The following is a 19,172-nucleotide window of genomic DNA, read 5'->3' as shown; positions in this document are numbered from 1 at the left end:
GTGTTAGAGTTCAATAAATGCAGAGGAACTTCAACATCTATATATTTTTGAACCAATACCAATACAACCTATACACCTATTTTGAACAATAGTTTGCATGGAAGTAAAGACAGGGACTGAGCAACAGAATAGCATTAAAGATAGTTGTGTATTTACCTTTATATTTTGAAAGTAATATTGAAACTGTGGATGTAGAGAAAGATGTAGATGAACCGCTTATTATTCTAGTGAATGGTGTGCCCACATAAAGCATAAAAATCTGGCAAGAACTGGTATTTGTGAATACATTGAAGAAAGACTCATTCTACCTTAAACAAAATAATGTGCATTACAAAGATGTAGATGTTCACAGAGATGGAAGTTGCATAGAAGATGTAATGTTACCTTCAGGTGGACACTTTGAAAAAGTGGGAAGAACCAAATCTGAAGAAATATATAAGCACTACAGTACCCATCCACTGCATTCAAAAGAAGTTCTGGGGGATGCCATTGAACTGTACCAGATGAAACCAGCTAAACGATCTCTAATGTGTGTATGGGAGAAATGTTAATAAATTTGATGGCATGCCAACGTGGCACCAATGAATATTGGTATCATAATCATGGTGAACTAAAATGTATGTTACCAACTGTAACATTAAGGACATCAATTTGAAGACATCAGGAGAAGTTTGCTCTTCAGATCCTGCAAATGTTTGTAGGTATTTTAACCACAGAATTCAAGCCAATCTATCTTTCATCTGCAATTTAAAAAATCCACCTCTTGGAGAAGTTAATGATTTCTTTTGGTGTAAAGAGTACTAAGCAGGAGGTGCTCCTCATATTCATATGTTGTTGGGGATAAAAGATACACCAACATTTGGAAAAGATATAGATGTGTCTGTACTTTTGTTCCTAGAACAGTATGGTACGTGTAGAATCCAAAAGACAGTGACTAAGAAGGTCTAAAATGGCAAGTTTTAAGCTTTCAGTCACAGAGATGTAGTAAGCACTGTCGGCCGAATTTCAGAGTGAAAGGAAAATTGTACACTAAATGCCATTTTGGATTTCCAAGACCTGTTATTTCCAAATAAAGACTCAACAGTTTTTTGTCTGCAGTCAAACATAAACTTACTGAAAAATCACAGAAAAACAGCTATAACAAGAGGAAAACAGAAGCTTTAAATTATAGCAACAACTATAGTCCTGTTATTCTGAAAATGTGGAATACCAATTTGGATATTCAGCTTGAGATGGGCTACTCCATAGCTTTGCTCATTATGTAGCTTCATGCATACCAAAATCGAAGAAGACGGAGGTGAAAGATATGTGGGAAGGGATTTCTGCCGAAATATCTTTAGTAAAGAAACTGTGCAGCTTCCGTTTGAAGATGCTTTCACAATGAGAATTTAGATCCTATAAGTGCGGTAACTGGTTGAGTTCTACTAGTTAATTCTATAGGTCAAGAGGAATTGTTTGAATCTAGGCCTAGCATGCATGTGAAAACGTCACACCCCTACAAAGACTATGAATACTGTCAGGAACCCAGATTCTGGGCCCAAGGGGGATTGGAGTGAAGAGCAAAATGTGAAAATGCATCTAGCTCTAAAGCTACAACATGAGATCTTACATTGCCTGATTGAATGGCTAAACCGCCGGGGTCGTGATGAACAGAAAGCAGTTCCAAATATTACCAGGACGCAATGGAACTACACGTCCGATGACCTAGCTGGTTCCAGGCATGCAAGTAACATCATTGAGGGGGCAGGGTCCACCTATAAAGGCATTTCTGCATTACTGTAGGATGCCAATTATTTATTGGTGGCAGCGGTCAAAGTTCTGGAGTGGCGCAGTGGAGTAAGGGTGCATATGAACCAACTATAGTATTTTGCATAATGTGCTAAAGTGAAGGTGGTCTGTCTGTTAGGTGGGTGACGCCTTCACTGTGCTATTGTGAAATCTGAGTGCAGTGGATAAGGATGGCTGTTCCTCAATGGGTACATAGCAATTGCATTCTTGGTGAGTGTTGAGCATCTTGGCAGACTCATGCGGAAGGGATGAGGACCTCCCTGTTGAGCATGTGATACTTTCCAGTCTGTTTTCTTTATTATATGAAGAGGATCAGTACCCTGTGATTCAACAGTATAACTTTAAAATGCTATGTTTCCTACGATATTTGTTGAAGTGGAGAGACTAGTGCAGCAAGCACAAAGTCAGCTGAAAAGAAAGCAAAAGAAATTGATTTGACATGACTTTATGGATTTGCTAATTTCAATGCTTCATTTCATTGTGCTATGATGAGAATACTGTTACTGAATACTTTCAATACTGTTAGTAGCAGGAGTGGTCAATTTCCGCTTGATATGTTTTTCCCATTTTCCTTGGGAGTTCCTGTGTATCCTCTTCCACTGTGATGTAAGGAGGTGGTATGTTATGGTAGGTGCTTGAACAGTATTATTAGAATATCACTATTCTATGATAGTTAAAGGGGAAAGTAACAGGGATCCCTTATCCCATGTTATTACAGAGAAGCATCATAAAGTGCATTGGAAAAGCCCACATAAGTTTCCAGTAATCTCCACAAGACACTGGGCACTGGATTTATCTTGGTTTCTTTCCAGGTACAACATATAGGTATGGTTATAACATTTGTTAGAAACATGAATCGCTGATATTGTATGTTTTTTTCTATTTAGATCTCCCTCACAGCTGTTCACTTCCTTCCCTTTCCTCATGTGATCATTTCAATATTCTGCGCTATTACAGCATACAGACTAGAGGCTAATGAGAGGTGGACCATTCTGAGCACCTTTTTGATTCTGAGGATTTGACATCCTTACAGAAATGATGAAATCTTTTCCTGAAATTCAGCACCATGCAGAATTTGAGCTGTAAAGTACAGACACTGTCAGAACAAAAATGTTGGACACTTACTATCCAAAAAAGAGTCCACATCTTGAAAATGTATGTCTTTATGAAATACTTCAAAACTACAGATATGTAAACAACATCACAGAAAATGTAGATGATGGTAAATTTTCAGTAGTTGGTTGTGATGGTTGTTTGGTACAATCTAACAAAGGCAGTCTAATTAACCATAGAAAACTGAGTTGCCAGACTGCTGAACAAAGAGTTTTTCTATTTCGCCCTTCTAAAGCGGTTTAAGCCTTGTGTTAGATTTAGGGGTCTCTAGTTGGCACAGGTAGGTACTTGTGACAAATAGGTACCCTCTCCTCTAGTCAGGATAAGGGGATTACACTCCTAAAATAACCCCTGTTCACCCCCTTGGCAGCTTTGCACGAGCAGAAGGGCTTTACTTCAGAGTCATTGTAAGTTAAGCAGTTGTGACCACATACAGTAACCTAGTGACAACACTACAAATGGACACCACACAGATTTTATATCAAAAATAAGTATACTTTATACAGAGTTACCACAAGACCATAAATGACAAAAATACACACTATGATTAAAATGGTAGATTTAAGCTTAGTTCAGTTCAGTTCTTTGATGCGACACTTTGCGTCAATGTACCTTAGGTTGCGTTGCGCTTCCACAACAAGCAATGTCGCAGCGATGGGAAATGCGGCAAAGTTCAGATACAAAGAAATAAAGATGTGAAGATCTTCAAGATGCGGCGCGCTTCACGGGGATGCAAGAAGTTCTCGGTTCGATGCGTGGACTACAGCCGCGACATCCAATATGCAACGGCAGCAGCTCCAGCGGTGACGCTCTTCTCCCACGATGCGTGAAGCTTCCGCTGGATGCAACAACTATAGCGGTGACATCCAAGATGCGACGGCAGCAGCTCCTACGGCAGCGCGCTTCTCAGGGATTAGAGGTGCTCTTGGTCGATGCGGTGAAGTGCAATAGTTCCAGCGGGGACACCGTCCTTCGGAGTTGCGACGGCAGGCACAGCGACGGCGACACGCTCCGACCTCGTTGCGAGATTCTTCACCTGATGCGGTGCAGTGCTACAACTACAGCGGCGACACCCTCCTTCGGAGTTGCGATGGCAGCAGCAGCGACGGCGACAAGCTTCCTCTTCGTTGCGGAACGCTTCTCTCCGATGCGGTGCAGTGCGACAGTTCCAGCGGCGACACCCTCCTTCGGAGTTGCGACAGCAGGCACATCGATGGTGACACACTTCTTCTCGTTGAGTCGCGCTTCCAGCTCCTTGTGACACGCAGTTCCTCAGAAGGCCCAAAACAGCAGCAGGCACTTCCAAAAGAACTCTGGGGAGCTGGGGTTTGAAGTCTGTTGTCCCAGAGACTTCAGCAGGAGGCAAGCTCTTTTCCAAGCCCTTGGAGATCCTTCACAAGTTGAAAGCAAAGTACACAAAGTTCCTTTCTCCTTCCTTTGGCAGTAAGGTAACCACTGCTGGCCAAACCCCAAGCAGCACTTCAGCTTGGGAATAGTGTCTCCTCAGTTTATTCAGGTTCCTATCCTCAGTAAATGTTTCTTCTTGCAGTCCAAAAGTGATCTAATTTCATGGGATCAGGGTCCCAATATTTATACCCCAAAATCCTTTGTTCTCTAAGGGGAGAGGGTCCTTTGCCCAGTCCAAACCAGTTCTGAAGCACTTTGTTTACCATACCTCTCCTTTCCTTTCACAGTGCAGGGCAGGCACATCAGACGCCCCATAGGAGGTGGAGCCAGCATTGTGGCCAGCATTGTGGAAGGCAGCATTGTGGAAGGCAAGTGGAGAAGTGTGGCTCACTGGTTAGAGCAGGCAGACCCTGAAGCAGAGGTCAGACCCGGGACCAGGGTTCAATTCCCGACGCGGCAGGGTCTTGAGCTCAATTGTCCACGGACTCGATAATTCTCGCTTCGGTGCCTGACCTAATCATGGGTTCACACTCTGGGCATTAAGCTTGCTTAATCTCCACAACGGCCCCCTGCGGCGGGATGCCTGGCTTTCACCTTGGGGATGCCCGTTAGGGGCTATCTCACAGGGAAAAGCCAGGACGGGTTCCCAAGGCAAGCGCCGAGATGCCTCCGGGTAGTCGAGCGCTATATAAGTACATACAAAAAAAAAAAAGTACAGTCCTGGAGCACTTTGTTTACAGGACTCCTTCTCTTCTTTCAGTGTGCAGGGCAGAGACATCAGCCGCTCCCAAGGGAGTGGAGCCAGCATTGTGAAAAGCAGGTATAGCTCTATTCAAGGTTCAGATGCTACTCCTCCCTCTCATCTAGATGCAGATCTCTCTATTGGGTGATTCAGAGTCTCTTGGAATTCCCCAGCCCTGTCACTCATAAAACCAGACATAGGAATACACAACCTAGCAGAGGCAGGTTTGAATGGTTAGACAAGCAAATACCTACTTTCTAAAAGTGGTATTTGCAAACACAGAATATTAAAATAAACTTGACTGAAATATGTATTTTATTATTCTGAGTTCAGGCATACTAAACTCGAATTTCTACCATGCATATCTGAACTGGGGTGGCAGTGTGGGCTAAAGAACGGTGATGGATTAAACCCAGATCTTTTGACTGGGTGTGAGTGTTTGATTGATGCAGATGCTCCGTCCATCACCACCCCCTTTTGTACCGCTTTTGGCCGCCATAAGTGTGGCAGGGTATGCTCAGACGTGAGTCCCTTGCTCACTTTGCCACTGGATTCAAGCAAGCCGGGCTGAAGACGGCTGGAAGCCAGAAACCGGTCCTCGGAAGCTTGTTTCCGGTCCAGGGAAGACATGGCTTGGCAGTTCGGGCTGGACTGTTCCCATGAGGCACAGGGTCAGACTGATTTGCATATAGCCATGTCTGAAGTGGGGTGGCAGAGTGGGCTGAAGAACGGTGATGGATTAAACCCAGATCTTTTGACTGGGTGTGAGTGTTTGATTGATTCAGATGCTCCGTCCATCACCACCCCCTTTTGTACCGAGGTCTAACACCTTGGCATTCTGAATCATAATTACTTGGAGAGTTTGACTGCTACTAAAGACCATTTTAATGCTGCAAAGGATACCATTGAGTAGTTAGCATTTCCTAAATATTTTAAAATGTTACATTATGAAATTGAGTAGAAAGAAACAACTACTGCTGAGATAGCTAAGGCAAGTTCACAAAATAGCCAAAGGTCAGGTCCTCTAAGTCAAGATACTCTTGGACAGCCAATAATTGAAATGAAGCTGCCATTGCAGGGAATGAGGTGGACACCCCAATGGGACAAACAAGACAGGAAACTAATGATTTTGAAGAGTGCTCTGCATAACTAGATGACGAGCACAACAAATATATATGGAGAGGAAAGACAGAATTGAGCATGGATTCCTTCCCAACAAGAAAGAGTGTACAAGCACATCATTTAAGCCTATACTGTTAAATGTCAATGGTCAAGCTGGCACCTGTAAAATATTTTAAATACAAGCTTTCACTTCTTTCCAACAGAAGACTACAGAGTGTAACTTGTCAGGTGCAGTAACAGCACCCACTGAATTAGCTGCACATAATATCAAAGGAATTACTTTACATCAAATTTTAGTGCTGCCTGTGGAGCATGAAAACAAAGTAGAATACTAAAAGTGACCAGGTAAAGCTTGCCAAGAACTGTAGCCAGTGCTCAAAAAGTTACACTTTTAATCATCAATGAGGTGAGCATATTCGAAAAACTTAATGCTTGCCTTTGTACATTTGAGAATGCAGCAGATTCTAAAAACATATTACAATGTCCTATTTGGAGGAAATTACTTGTATGTTTTCAGAGATCTACTGCAACCTGCACTTTTGTAAGGACAGCCTGTGTTTAAAGTATTGCTTCCTGGTGAAACTCAGAATTCTTTGTGAAACATTAGAAATGTCAATATTCAATATTTGGTTAAACTTCCAATATAAAGAATTACTTGGGAATATGTGACAAGCATCGGACATTGAATATGGGAATAGTTTAAAGAATATTCAAGTAGGTATTCTTACTAAAGAGGGAAAGTGTCTACTAGAAAGTCGGCTTCTTAAAGTGTTTCCAAAAAAACAAGACAGCAGCAAAGATAATGTTCACTTTAATTGAAGAAGGAAAACCAATTGTGTGCCTAATGCCTACAATAGCAGAGTGTGCCTCTTTTAACAAAGAGTTGCTGGAATTGGAGAAAGAAGAAATGTTGGAACTGACGGCAATAGACAAAATGGAATACCAGGGTGTCACAGTATTCCTAAATGAAAAATTGCAAAGAAAATTGGATTCTTTGGAAAAATCTATTTCAAGAACTGCAGGAGTGGAGAAATGATTGCGCTGAAATTTAAATGTTGAAAACGATTAGTTAATCGTGCTATGGGTAACATTATTTTGGAGTGAGATAGAGTACCTAGCAAGTAAATTTGATAAGATATATAACTATCAGCAGATTGAAAGGTTTATTATACATTTTTTGCCTGTCAAAAATGTATATGTGTGACGGAAACTGTAAATATTTATAAATCTCAAAGTTTAAGTGTAGATGCAACATTTGTTAATGTTGGGAGTACAGTGTTTAAGGAAGGTATGTCATATGTAGCCTTATCTCAAGTTAGGACAATGTCCGGTTTGTATCTAGTTGTATTTGATGACAGCAAAGTATGTGATGATCCAAGTTTTGTCAAAGAATACAATTGATTACGAAGTCTTTATGATCCTCATTTAGGACAGGATCCCATTAATGAAAAACCACCAATATGTGACCAAAGTGAAAATGTTTAAAGAGTGTAGTGATTTGTTTGAAAGAAGGATATGATAGAGAAGAAGGAAGTTGTTAACACAAAAATGTACAATGAGGGAGATATTCTTAGTTACCAGTTGTTAAACCCCTCAGGTGTCATCTGCTCTGCAAATCTTCTTCTAAACCTACTGTTTCAATTTACTCATTTTGCATATGCAGTTGAACAGAATCCACAGAAGAGATTGTGCTCTGCACTGTGTACTGTGTTGTAACATTTACATAGTAATTAGGATTATAAAACATTGTGCGTCATACATTCGAGACCTTGTAGATATATGTAGTGGATCTGTACAGTTTACTCCAAATACTCAACAGGATGCGCAGGTGTTTCTAATGGTGATCTTTGGAGTTTTAAGAGAGAAGGAAATATGTATCGATGAATTATTTTGACTTACTTTCTCATGGACCTGTGAGTGTGAATATTGCTAATTTACATCAAGTACCGAAATAGATTTGGAGTGATTTCTTTATTTAACACTACCAGATTGCAAAACTGTGTCTTTTGACAGATTGTTCAAACAAGCTACACAAATCAATTTCTGCCCAAATTCAGATCTTATGTCAACATTGTCTCTACCACGAAGTGGGAAGTCTTTCAATGCTACAATGATGAAGAACAGATGGAAGTAAAATAGAAACAGAGATTACAAACTTCAAAGCTGGACAAATATCTATTTGTGGAAGAGCTTATACTACTATGGCATCATATTTCATGAATGAGTTACTATTGCATCTGGTCACTGCACTGTCTATGTAAAAAGTAATAGTGGATGGACAGAATGTAATGATTGCAACCTAAAATGTAAGCAAAGACTGCCTTATAAGCTAACAACTTCTTATCTTTTGTTTCTGGAACTCTAAGGAGGATTATAGTTGCGACAGTAGTATCTTAAATTTGTTCTAGATCCATTGTCAGTATTTATGACATCATTTGACCTCCTAGGTGTGATGTCTTTATAAGTCTTACCATATGCTGGTGTGCCTTAAATATCTATTAGTAGTTCAGCTATTGAGGGGCTGATTTTCAGCAGAAGATGTAAACAAACATTAAAACATTGTAGTGAGTGCAAATGCACAGTGTTGCTTAGTTGCGGTTTTGAGTTTTTTTCCTACAATCGGTATGATAGTTCTTTTCCCCACTGTTCAATGATGATTCTTTTAACGGTACATCATTTATGGTGTATCAGTATAGAACCTGAGAATAGTAAAAAAGGGCAATTAAAAAGCTTATTTAAATTATAAAATACCTTTACACCATGAGAAATGTGTAGTGATATGTTTGTATTATGAATATAGGAATTGTTGAGATTTGAAGTTTATTTACTAATTTAAAAAATTGGAATACTAATTTATATTTCTCTTTGTTTACTTTTTATACACATCAATGGCACCATCATTTGGAGTCAAATAGTTTATTAATTAGTTCTTTCAATGTTGCTCCATAACGTTACATTCTCAGGGTGTTCCAAACTACAACTTAAACATAATAGATACTCGCTTACAAATTCAGACAGTCATTTATACTACCATACAATCACTTACACAGCTATTCACTCACTGATGTCTTTACTCATATACCCACAAACTCACCTATGATGCCACTCACACAGCCTCTCACTCACCCATACAGCCACTCACAGGCCCGCCAACTCACCCATACAGCTACTCATATCCCACTCACTCATCTATACAGCCAGTCACACAGCCATTCATTAATACAGCCTTTCACTCCCCATGCAGCCACTCACATACCCATACAGCTACTCACACACCCATTTACATACCAATACAGCTCACTCACAGGGCCAGTCACTCACTCATGCAACCATTCACATACTCACCCATACAGCCGCTCACACACCTGCTTATACACCAACACACTCATTATCACACCCACCCAAACACCATCACAGCTTCTCACTCACCCATACAGCCACTCATACACTCACTCAAACATACAGCCACTCACACACCTTCTCACCCACCCATTCACATACTTACACTCCATACAGTCACTCTCACTGGTATTCACTCACTCATGCATCCATTGACACAGCCAGTCACTCACCTATACAGCCACTCACACACCCATTCAGTCACCCATACAGCCACTCATGCAACCACTCACTCAACCATATACCCACTCAAACAGCAACTTATTATCTAAATGCCCTCTTACACATTCCATCACTCACCAATACTGCTACTCACACACCCAGCAACACACGAATACAGACACTGATATGTAACTTATACAAACACTAATATACCCAGTTAATAGAACATATATGTCTGCATATAGTAACAGGTGTCCAGACATTGACATGCAAACAAATATCATAAAGTTTGTCTTCCATTAAACAAGAGTAGACGGTTCTAAAAAGAACCTTTTTTTCTCATCATTTTTGGGGGTGTTACTAACCATTTTGGGTTTTTTAAAATGTTTTTTTAAATGGTAACTATAAAAAAAGCACTAAAGGTGTGCAACAAATTAAAAGAAAAACCCAAAATATTTGTGGTATGCAAACTTGACAAAGCCTGTTCCAGACGAAACGTGTTGTTTTGCACAATAAATCACTCATGGACAGAAATGGTGTGCCGCCTCCTTTTTGTGTGAATTAGGATTGTTTGGGATATATATATATATATATATATATATATATATATATATATATATATATATATATATATATATATATATATATATATATATATATATATCACACTACGTCTCCTTCCAAGAAAGAGTAAGGCCACAATTGAGGAACAATTTGGAAGCGCTTTAATAGGCTGCACAAACAAAGAAGAGTACTTTCTCCTCCTATGGTGGATGCATTTCGGCGTTCTTTGCCTCTTCAGCGCCAGGTGCATGTGCTTGTGTGAACGGATGTGAGTGAGGTAGATATGCCCTGCCTTCTCACAAACAGACCGCGGCTCCTCCCACTTCGTTGACATCACGGTGCATACACCTCTTGTAGTCTGCTTGATTGTCAGAGCCTACAAGGTCCAGCATGCAACAGCAGTGCTCTGGTAGGTATCCCAGGAGTGGAGTGGGAAGGGGAAAATGTGCTGCAAAGTCTGTAAAACGTTCCAATGTCCAAAAGCACATATGCGCAGCTGCGCTTCCTCTGGTCCCCATACCGCTTAAACCACCTCAGCTCAGGAATCATTTCTGGCGGGGGCAAGTCGTGGAAATCCAACCGGCCCGACGTGGTGCACTGGGGCATCATCACCGTCATACTTCTTTCTTTGCTGCGTGGTAGACCCTGTAGGTTCCGGTACCCCAGAGAAGAGCAAAGCTGCAAGCAGTGTTCCAGTATAAACAGGGTCTCTTGGAAAGCGGGAGTCTTAGAAGCGCGTCACTGGAAATCGCGCTGGAAATAATCACACTACGTCTCCTTCCAAGAAAGAGTAAGGCCACAACTGAGGAACAATTTGGAAGCGCTTTAATAGGCTGCACAAACAAAGAAGAGTACTTTCTCCTCCTATGGCGGATGCATTTCGGCGTTCTTTGCCTCTTCAGCGCCAGGTGCATGTGCTTGTGCGAACGGATGTGAGTGAGATAGATATGCCCTGCCTTCTCACAAACAGACCGCGGCTCCTCCCACTTCGTTGACATCACGGTGCATACACCTCTTGTACTGACATGCAAACAAATATCATAAAGTTTGTCTTCCATTAAACAAGAATAGACTGTTCTAAAAAGAACCTTTTTTTCTCACCATTTTTGGGGGTGTTACTAACCATTTTGGGTTTTTTAAAATGTTTTTTTTAAATGGTAACTATAAAAAAAGCACTAAAGGTGTGCAACAAATTAAAAGAAAAACCAAAAATATTTGTGGTATGCAAACTTGACAAAGCCTGTTCCAGACGAAACGTGTTGTTTTGCACATTAAATCACTCATGGACAGAATTGGTGTGCCGCCTCCTTTTTGTGTGAATTAGGAATGTTTGGGATATATATATATATATATATATATATATATATATATATATATATATATATATATATATATATATTACCTACTGGCGGTCGCCAGTAGGTATAAATAGTTAGGATTTTTTCCCTATGGGATTTCTGAAAATTCTATGTCTAATAACTTTGGCGTTTGTGGACGGAATCGGCTGAAATTTTCAGGAAAATGGCACATTTTGTTTCTGAGCAGCTCCTGGAAATTTGGGGGGGGTTCGTCAAGGGGGGGCTGAGAAAAAAGGGGGGTCCCAAAACGCGTTTTTCCCATTCATTTTTCCATAGGGCGGTTGGACTCACTTTTAGCTCGAACGGCTGAATGGATTTGCACGAAACTTGGCAAAATTGTAGGGACTGTTAGCCCGATGTGCCTTTGCTAGGTCTCAATATATGTGCTTCAGTGGATTTTGAGAAATTAACGTTTAAATCAAGATATATATCTGTAACAGCGCTCCGGGCAGCGATCCGGTTCGCGTACTTTTCGCTTATCGGAACTTTGCGAAGCGAAGCTGATTGGCTCTCCGGTGTCTGTCAACATTCTAAACAGTCCGGTGCGGCCGCCATCTTGTCTCTCGGTAGGATCGAGAGACAAGAGGAGGCCAAAACAAAGGAGGAAATGAAGGAAAGGGGGCAAGGTAGACCCCTTCTGACCCCCTAGGATTGATGAGGGGATATTATAGAGCCACGCTGGGCCCAAAAAAAAAATCAGTTTTTTTCGCCGTAGAGACGCGTCTTGGTACGCGAACCGGGCAGCTAACCGGGAAGCTAACCGGCAGTGTAACGGGAGTCTGACGAGTAGCTGATTGGCTGTCAACATTGTAAACAGTTCGGAGCGGCCGCCATCTTGTCTCTCGGTAGGATCGAGAGACAAGAGGAGGCCAAAACAAAGGGGGAAATGAAGGAAAGGGGCAAGGTAGACCCCTTCTGACCCCCTAGGATTGATGAGGGGATATTATAGAGCCACGCTGGGCCCAAAAAAAAAAAAAAAAAATCCGATTTTTTCGCCGTAGAGACGCGTCTTGGTACGCGAACCGGGCAGCTAACCGGCAGTGTAACGGGAGTCTGAGGAGAAGCTGATTGGCTGTTATCTTTGTAAACAGTCTGGAGCGGCCGCCATCTTGTCTCTCTGTGGGATCGAGAGACAAGAGGTGGAAAAAAGGTGTAAATGAATGAAAGGGGTAAGGCAGACCCCTCCTGAACCCCTAGGATTGATGAGGGGGCTATTAAAGTTCCCTGGGGGGTGAAAAAAAAATGCGATTTTTCGCGGTAAAGGTGCTTCCTGGTACGTTAACCGGGCAGCTAACCGGCAGCGTAACGGGAGTCCGACATATTGTGTTTTTTGAACGTTTGTGATATGTGCACGTGTGGATTTTGTCTAATTAAGGGTAAAAAAATATATATATATCTTTAAGCGTGTTCTGGCGCGCTTACGTTTTGGGTTTGGTTTGCGCTGCAGAGACAATACGTCACGGTTATGCGATGCATCATGAGGCGTCTCACGGGCTACGTGATACGTCACTTAATAAAGAATATATTTTACAGCTATAGATATTAGCTTTTAAAAAACCAATGAAATTCACAGAAAAAACCATAGGTTATAGACCATATATAGTTAGGAATTTGCATTTACAAAACCTTGAAAATTCACTGAAAAAACCATAGGTTATAGACCATATATAGTTAGGGATTAGCATTTAAAAAACCTTATTTTATTTGCACAAAACCATTGAAATTCCATATATAGTTAGTTGCACTAACTATATATCGCGGACCCGCAATCCACTGCTAATGATGTCACATATTACATCATTCATGACATGGTCAGTGACATCACTGATGACATCACTGATGACATCTCAAATGACATCACCGATGACATCACTGATGACATCTCAAATGACATCACTGATGACATCACTGACATCTCATTTGACATTACTGATTACATCACTGATGATATCATTTATGTGATAATACATCTTCAGACTCTAATATAACCTTAGATACACTCAGTGTAAACAGGCACTCACAGACTGTCACACATCCATGGAGTTACTCACACACCTAGTCAGTCATGCAAAGAATCAATCACATCTCCATTTCCTCAACTATACAGTTATACACACCTTACTTATTCAAACATATAGTAACACATATTTACTCTCTTATACAATCCTTGATACAAGTTCACAATGATTCATACAGCCACTCACACATTCACTGGCTCTTATGTTCAGTTATTTATATATGTCAACTCTCACATGGAGTGTGTTTTACATATGTACTTACTTTGACATGTAGCACTGAGATATCCATTCACTCACCAATATACTCATGCACACAGTAAACTGTCCATACAGCTGTTTCTACATGCACTTTTGAACCCATACACCTAGGGAATCAACTGCTCACACATCTATGCACAGAGTTATACACCTCCCAGCCACCCACACACATACTCAGTCTCCCATACAAATACTTGGGCAACCATTCAATAACCCATATAGTTACTGATATAGCTACTGATTTAAACATGCAGCAGTTTACAGAACAACATAAATAATGATTGCCAAATTAAGACACTTTAATCACTAACCCATACACTCAGTGAGACACATTTAATCATTCTCTCATACAGTCAGTCATGCACCTACTAAATCCTTCATCCAGACACTTATACATCCACTCATTCTTCAATATGTAAGACATATTTTAACTTTACAGAAACATACAGTCACTGGGTGTTGTCATCAGTGATGTCATCAGTGATGTCATCGGTGATGTCATTTGAGATGTCATCAGTGATGTCATCAGTGATGTCACTGACCATGTCATGAATGATGTAATATGTGACATCATTAGCAGTGGATTGCGGGTCCGCGATATATAGTTAGTGCAACTAACTATATATGGAATTTCAATGGTTTTGTGCAAATAAAATAAGGTTTTTTAAATGCTAATCCCTAACTATATATGGTCTATAACCTATGTTTTTTTCAGTGAATTTTCAAGGTTTTGTAAATGCAAATTCCTAACTATATATGGTCTATAACCTATGGTTTTTTCTGTGAATATATATATATATATATCACACTACGTCTCCTTCCAAGAAAGAGTAAGGCCACAATTGAGGAACAATTTGGAAGCGCTTTAATAGGCTGCACAAACAAAGAAGAGTACTTTCTCCTCCTATGGTGGATGCATTTCGGCGTTCTTTGCCTCTTCAGCGCCAGGTGCATGTGCTTGTGTGAACGGATGTGAGTGAGGTAGATATGCCCTGCCTTCTCACAAACAGACCGCGGCTCCTCCCACTTCGTTGACATCACGGTGCATACACCTCTTGTAGTCCGCTTGATGGTCAGCGCCTACAAGGTCCAGCATGCAACAGCAGTGCTCTGGTAGGTATCGCAGGAGTGGAGTGGGAAGGGGAAAATGTGCTGCAAAGTCTGTAAAACGTTCCAATGTCCAAAAGCACATATGCGCAGCTGCGCTTCCTCCGGTCCCCATACCGCTTAAACCACCTCAGCTCAGGAATCCTTTTTGGCGGGGGCAAGTCGTGGAAATCCAACCGGCCCGACGTGGTGCACTGGGGCATCATCACTGTCATACTTCTTTCTTTGCTGAGTGGTGGACACTGTAGGTTCCGGTACCCCGGAGAAGAGCAAAACTGCAAGCAGTGTTCCAGTATAAACAGGGTCTCTTGGAAAGCGGGAGCCTTAGAAGCGCGTCACTGGAAATCGCGCTGGAAATAATCACACTACGTCTCCTTCCAAGAAAGAGTAAGGCCACAACTGAGAAACAATTTATACCTACTGTCATTCTATTGGGAATAACTTTGGCGCCGATTGACGAATCTGCGTGTAATTTTCCTTAAAGTTGCTTCGCTCCGCTCCGCTCGTTCTCTGAAAGTTTCGGGGGGATTTGTTGGGAGGATTTGTCAAGCGGGGGCCGAGAAAAAAGGGGGGTCCCAAAAAGTGTTTTCCCCATGTTAATTTCTATAGGCACCTTTAGACACTGCTACAGCCCGAACGGCTGAATGGAATTAAACCAAACTTAGCAAAATGGTAGGGCCTGGTATGCAGATGTGCATTTGCTATGTTTGGTGAAAATCCCACCAGTAGTTCTTGAGAAAATTGAATTTGAAATTTGTAAAATGGCATTTTCTATGGGACCTTTAGACACGGCTACAGCCCGAACGGCTGAACGGAATTACACCAAACTTGGCAAAATGGTAGGGACAGGTATGCAGTAGTGCCTTTTCTATATTTGGTGAAAATCCCTCCAGTAGTTGTTGAGAAAATTGAATTTGAGCAAATTATATATCTATATGCGCTCACCGTACGCGCACCGTACGCGTACGGTAAGCGTACGTGCGCGTACCCTTATGTGCGCGAGCGAGTTTCTGATTGGCTGGCAGTCACCTGTCAACATTCCAAACTGTCCAAACCAGGAAGTGTTGGCCACCATCTTGTTTTTCAGGAGAACTGAGGCACAAGAGAGCCCAAAACAAGAGTGGAAAACACGAAAAGGGGGCAGCGAAGAGACCCTCTAGCCCTTCTCAGGGGGTTGCAAAAGGACCCCCAAGGGCAAAAAAAAAAAAAAGCAAAAAAATCACGGGGTACGCGCACCGTACGCGTATAGTACGCGTACCGTGCGCGTACCCCGCGATTTGAAAAAAAACAAACATTTTTTGCACTTGGTGGTCCTTCTGGGACCCCCTGAGAAGGGCTAGGGGGTCAGGGGGTCTCAGCCCTGCCCCCTTTTTGCGTTTTCCACTCTTGTTTTGTGCTCTCTTGTGCCTCACTTCTCCTGAGAAACAAGATGGCTGCTCAGGTGGTCCCAGAAGGATAATAACATATATAAACGTTATCCGCTAATAGAATTAGCATTTACAAAACCTTTGAAATGTATTGAAAAAAAATATAGGTTTCATGCCTGATATAGTTAGGAATTAGCATTTAAAAAACCTTGCAAATTCACTGAAAAAACCATAGGTTTCAAGCCTTATATAGTTAGGAATTAGCATTTTAAAAACCTTGCAAATTCACTTAAAAAACCATAGGTTTCAGGCCTTATATAGTTAGGAATTAGCATTTAAAAAAACATTGAAATTGCTCCTATACAGTTAGTTGTACTAACTATATTTTGTGCACCCGCAATCCACTGCTGATGATGTCACATATTACATGATTCATGACATGGTCAGTGACATCACTGATGACATCACTGATGACATCACTGATGACATCACTGATGACATCTCATTTGACATCACTGATCACATCACTGGTGATATCATTCATGTGATAATACGATGCACCTCCTCACACTCTAATATAACCTTTGATACACCCAGTGTTAAATATAGACTACCATTCTTGAAACCATTGACACACCAATACCAGTTACTACATACGCACTCACTGATTCCTAGGTCTACACACACATTAACTCATTCACCCATAGAAACACTCATACATACAGTCACTCATCAATACAACACTATCATATGCACTCATACACCTATACAGACACTCACACACTGCCACTCATCCATGGAGTTACTCACACACCTAGTCAGTCATGCAAAGAATCAATCACACTTCCATTTCCTCAACTATACAGTTATACACTCAACACCTTACTTATTCAAACATATACTAACACATACTTACTCTCTTATACAATCACTGATACAAGTACACAATGATCCATACAGCCACTCGCACATTCACTGGCTCTCATGTAGTCATTTATGTATGCCAACTCTCACATGCACTGTGTTTTACATATGTACTTACTTGGACATGTAGCACTGAGATATCCATTCACTCACCAACACACTCATGCACACAGTCAACCACCCATATAGCTGTTTCCACATGCACTCTTGAACTCATACAACTAGTGAATCAACTGCTCACACATCTATGCACAGAGTCACACACCTCCCAGCCACCCACACACACACTCAATCTCCCATTCAAATACTTGGGCAACCAATCAATAACTCATATAGCCACTCATATAGCTACTGATCAACACATGCAGAAGCTTACACAACAACAGATATACTGATGCACACATTCAGACAGTTTAGTCACTAACCCATGCATTTAGTAAGACACATTTCATCACTCACTCATACAGTCAGTCACGCACCTACTAAATCCTTCAGCCAGACACTTATACATCCACTCATTCTTCAATATGTAAAACATATTTAAACTTTACAGAAACTTGCTATTGTGTCTATGATATTATGAGACTACCATATTCCTATGCTTGATATTTTGTAGTTCAATCCTAGCGGATCACTATCGGACACCTGTGGTTTAAAACATAAGCTTAATGATAAGCGAGATTACTCGTCTATAAACTCGATTTTGAGTGTTCTCCAAATGTTAATGAAAGAAGATCCTCATGGAGAAAAGGAGAGACACTACAATTTAGTAAAAGATTAAAATACAGAAGAGGTTCCAGTCTGAGACTGAGCTGGGTGAAGGAAGTGGAGGGTATGGCAGGTATCTGAGGTGTAATATTAGAAAATAGTTTTACAGAAAACGCTGCTGAATTTATATAACCATTGCTACGTCAAGGTTAAGAATACATAATAGATGTAAAGGGAAATGTATTGTATATGAGTTATTTCAAGATGGGAGTGTAAGACTGGAAGGAAAAATAAGGGATCAGCATTATGATCCTTACCGATTGTTAAATTGTCATGTGTAGGAAATTATAATGCTGTTGTAGAATTCTGATGCATATGTTCATACTTAATGACTAGTATTTGGTTTGTTTCCTAAAAAAGACCATAGTTCGCAGTGTGAGAAAACGTCCAGATTTTGTCACCACAGGCCAGTGGGACATTGTCACAGAGAAGGATGGAAAACAAGAGTCAGCCATCTTTGATGCTGTCCTACTTTGCATTGGGCATCATGTTGAGCCCAACTTGCCTTTGGATTACTTTCCAGGTATGCTGACATCTGCTAATATATGGTTTGATGTATCTATTATGAAGGATTCTTTTCTCGGTAGACAGATATCTGCTATTATATTACAGCTTGATGTGTCTATTATGAACATCATGTCTAATCAGACTGAATCGTGGCAAAGGTACAGCTTAACATTAAGGCTAGTAAAGGATCAATGTCAAGTCTAGTATTGGAAATAGTTCAGAAGGAGAAGAGCTGGGAGCGCTTAGTTTTATTTCAGTAGAGTTTAACTATCATAGCTCAATTGAGCGTGGGACACAATAGTGTAATGACTGTTTTACAATGCGATCTGAAGGATCTTCAAATTAAGAGAGGTGCTACATGCAAATTAACTAGGCCAAGGCAACTGAGTTGGAAAATATTGGCTTAAACATCTAACTGCACATTCTTTATTTTTTTTTGTAATGTTATTGATAACATTGTTTTCAATTATTATTACACTGCATTGCCTACTAATTAAAAAACCTTTATATCTCATTGTTTTATCCAAGACACGTACACTCTAGAGGAATATTATATGACGTTAATTAC

General features: G+C 40.8%; 1 protein-coding gene across 1 annotated transcript in view; it reads left to right on the top strand.

The window, feature by feature from the left end:
• The window catches only part of LOC147747821 (dimethylaniline monooxygenase [N-oxide-forming] 2-like), a 192,122-nt gene that overhangs the window by 63,757 nt on the left and 109,193 nt on the right, over positions 1 to 19,172 (top strand). Inside the window, exon 3 of the mRNA XM_086956234.1 lies at positions 18,458 to 18,620. Within this exon, the coding sequence (XP_086812360.1) occupies positions 18,458 to 18,620 (163 nt within the window). The remainder of the gene's footprint in view (positions 1 to 18,457; positions 18,621 to 19,172) is intronic.

Source organism: Lissotriton vulgaris, chromosome 1_1 (genome assembly GCF_964263255.1).
Source record: "Lissotriton vulgaris chromosome 1_1, aLisVul1.2, whole genome shotgun sequence".
NCBI classification, from domain to species: domain Eukaryota; kingdom Metazoa; phylum Chordata; class Amphibia; order Caudata; family Salamandridae; genus Lissotriton; species Lissotriton vulgaris.
This window is presented reverse-complemented; position numbering and strand designations above follow the sequence as displayed.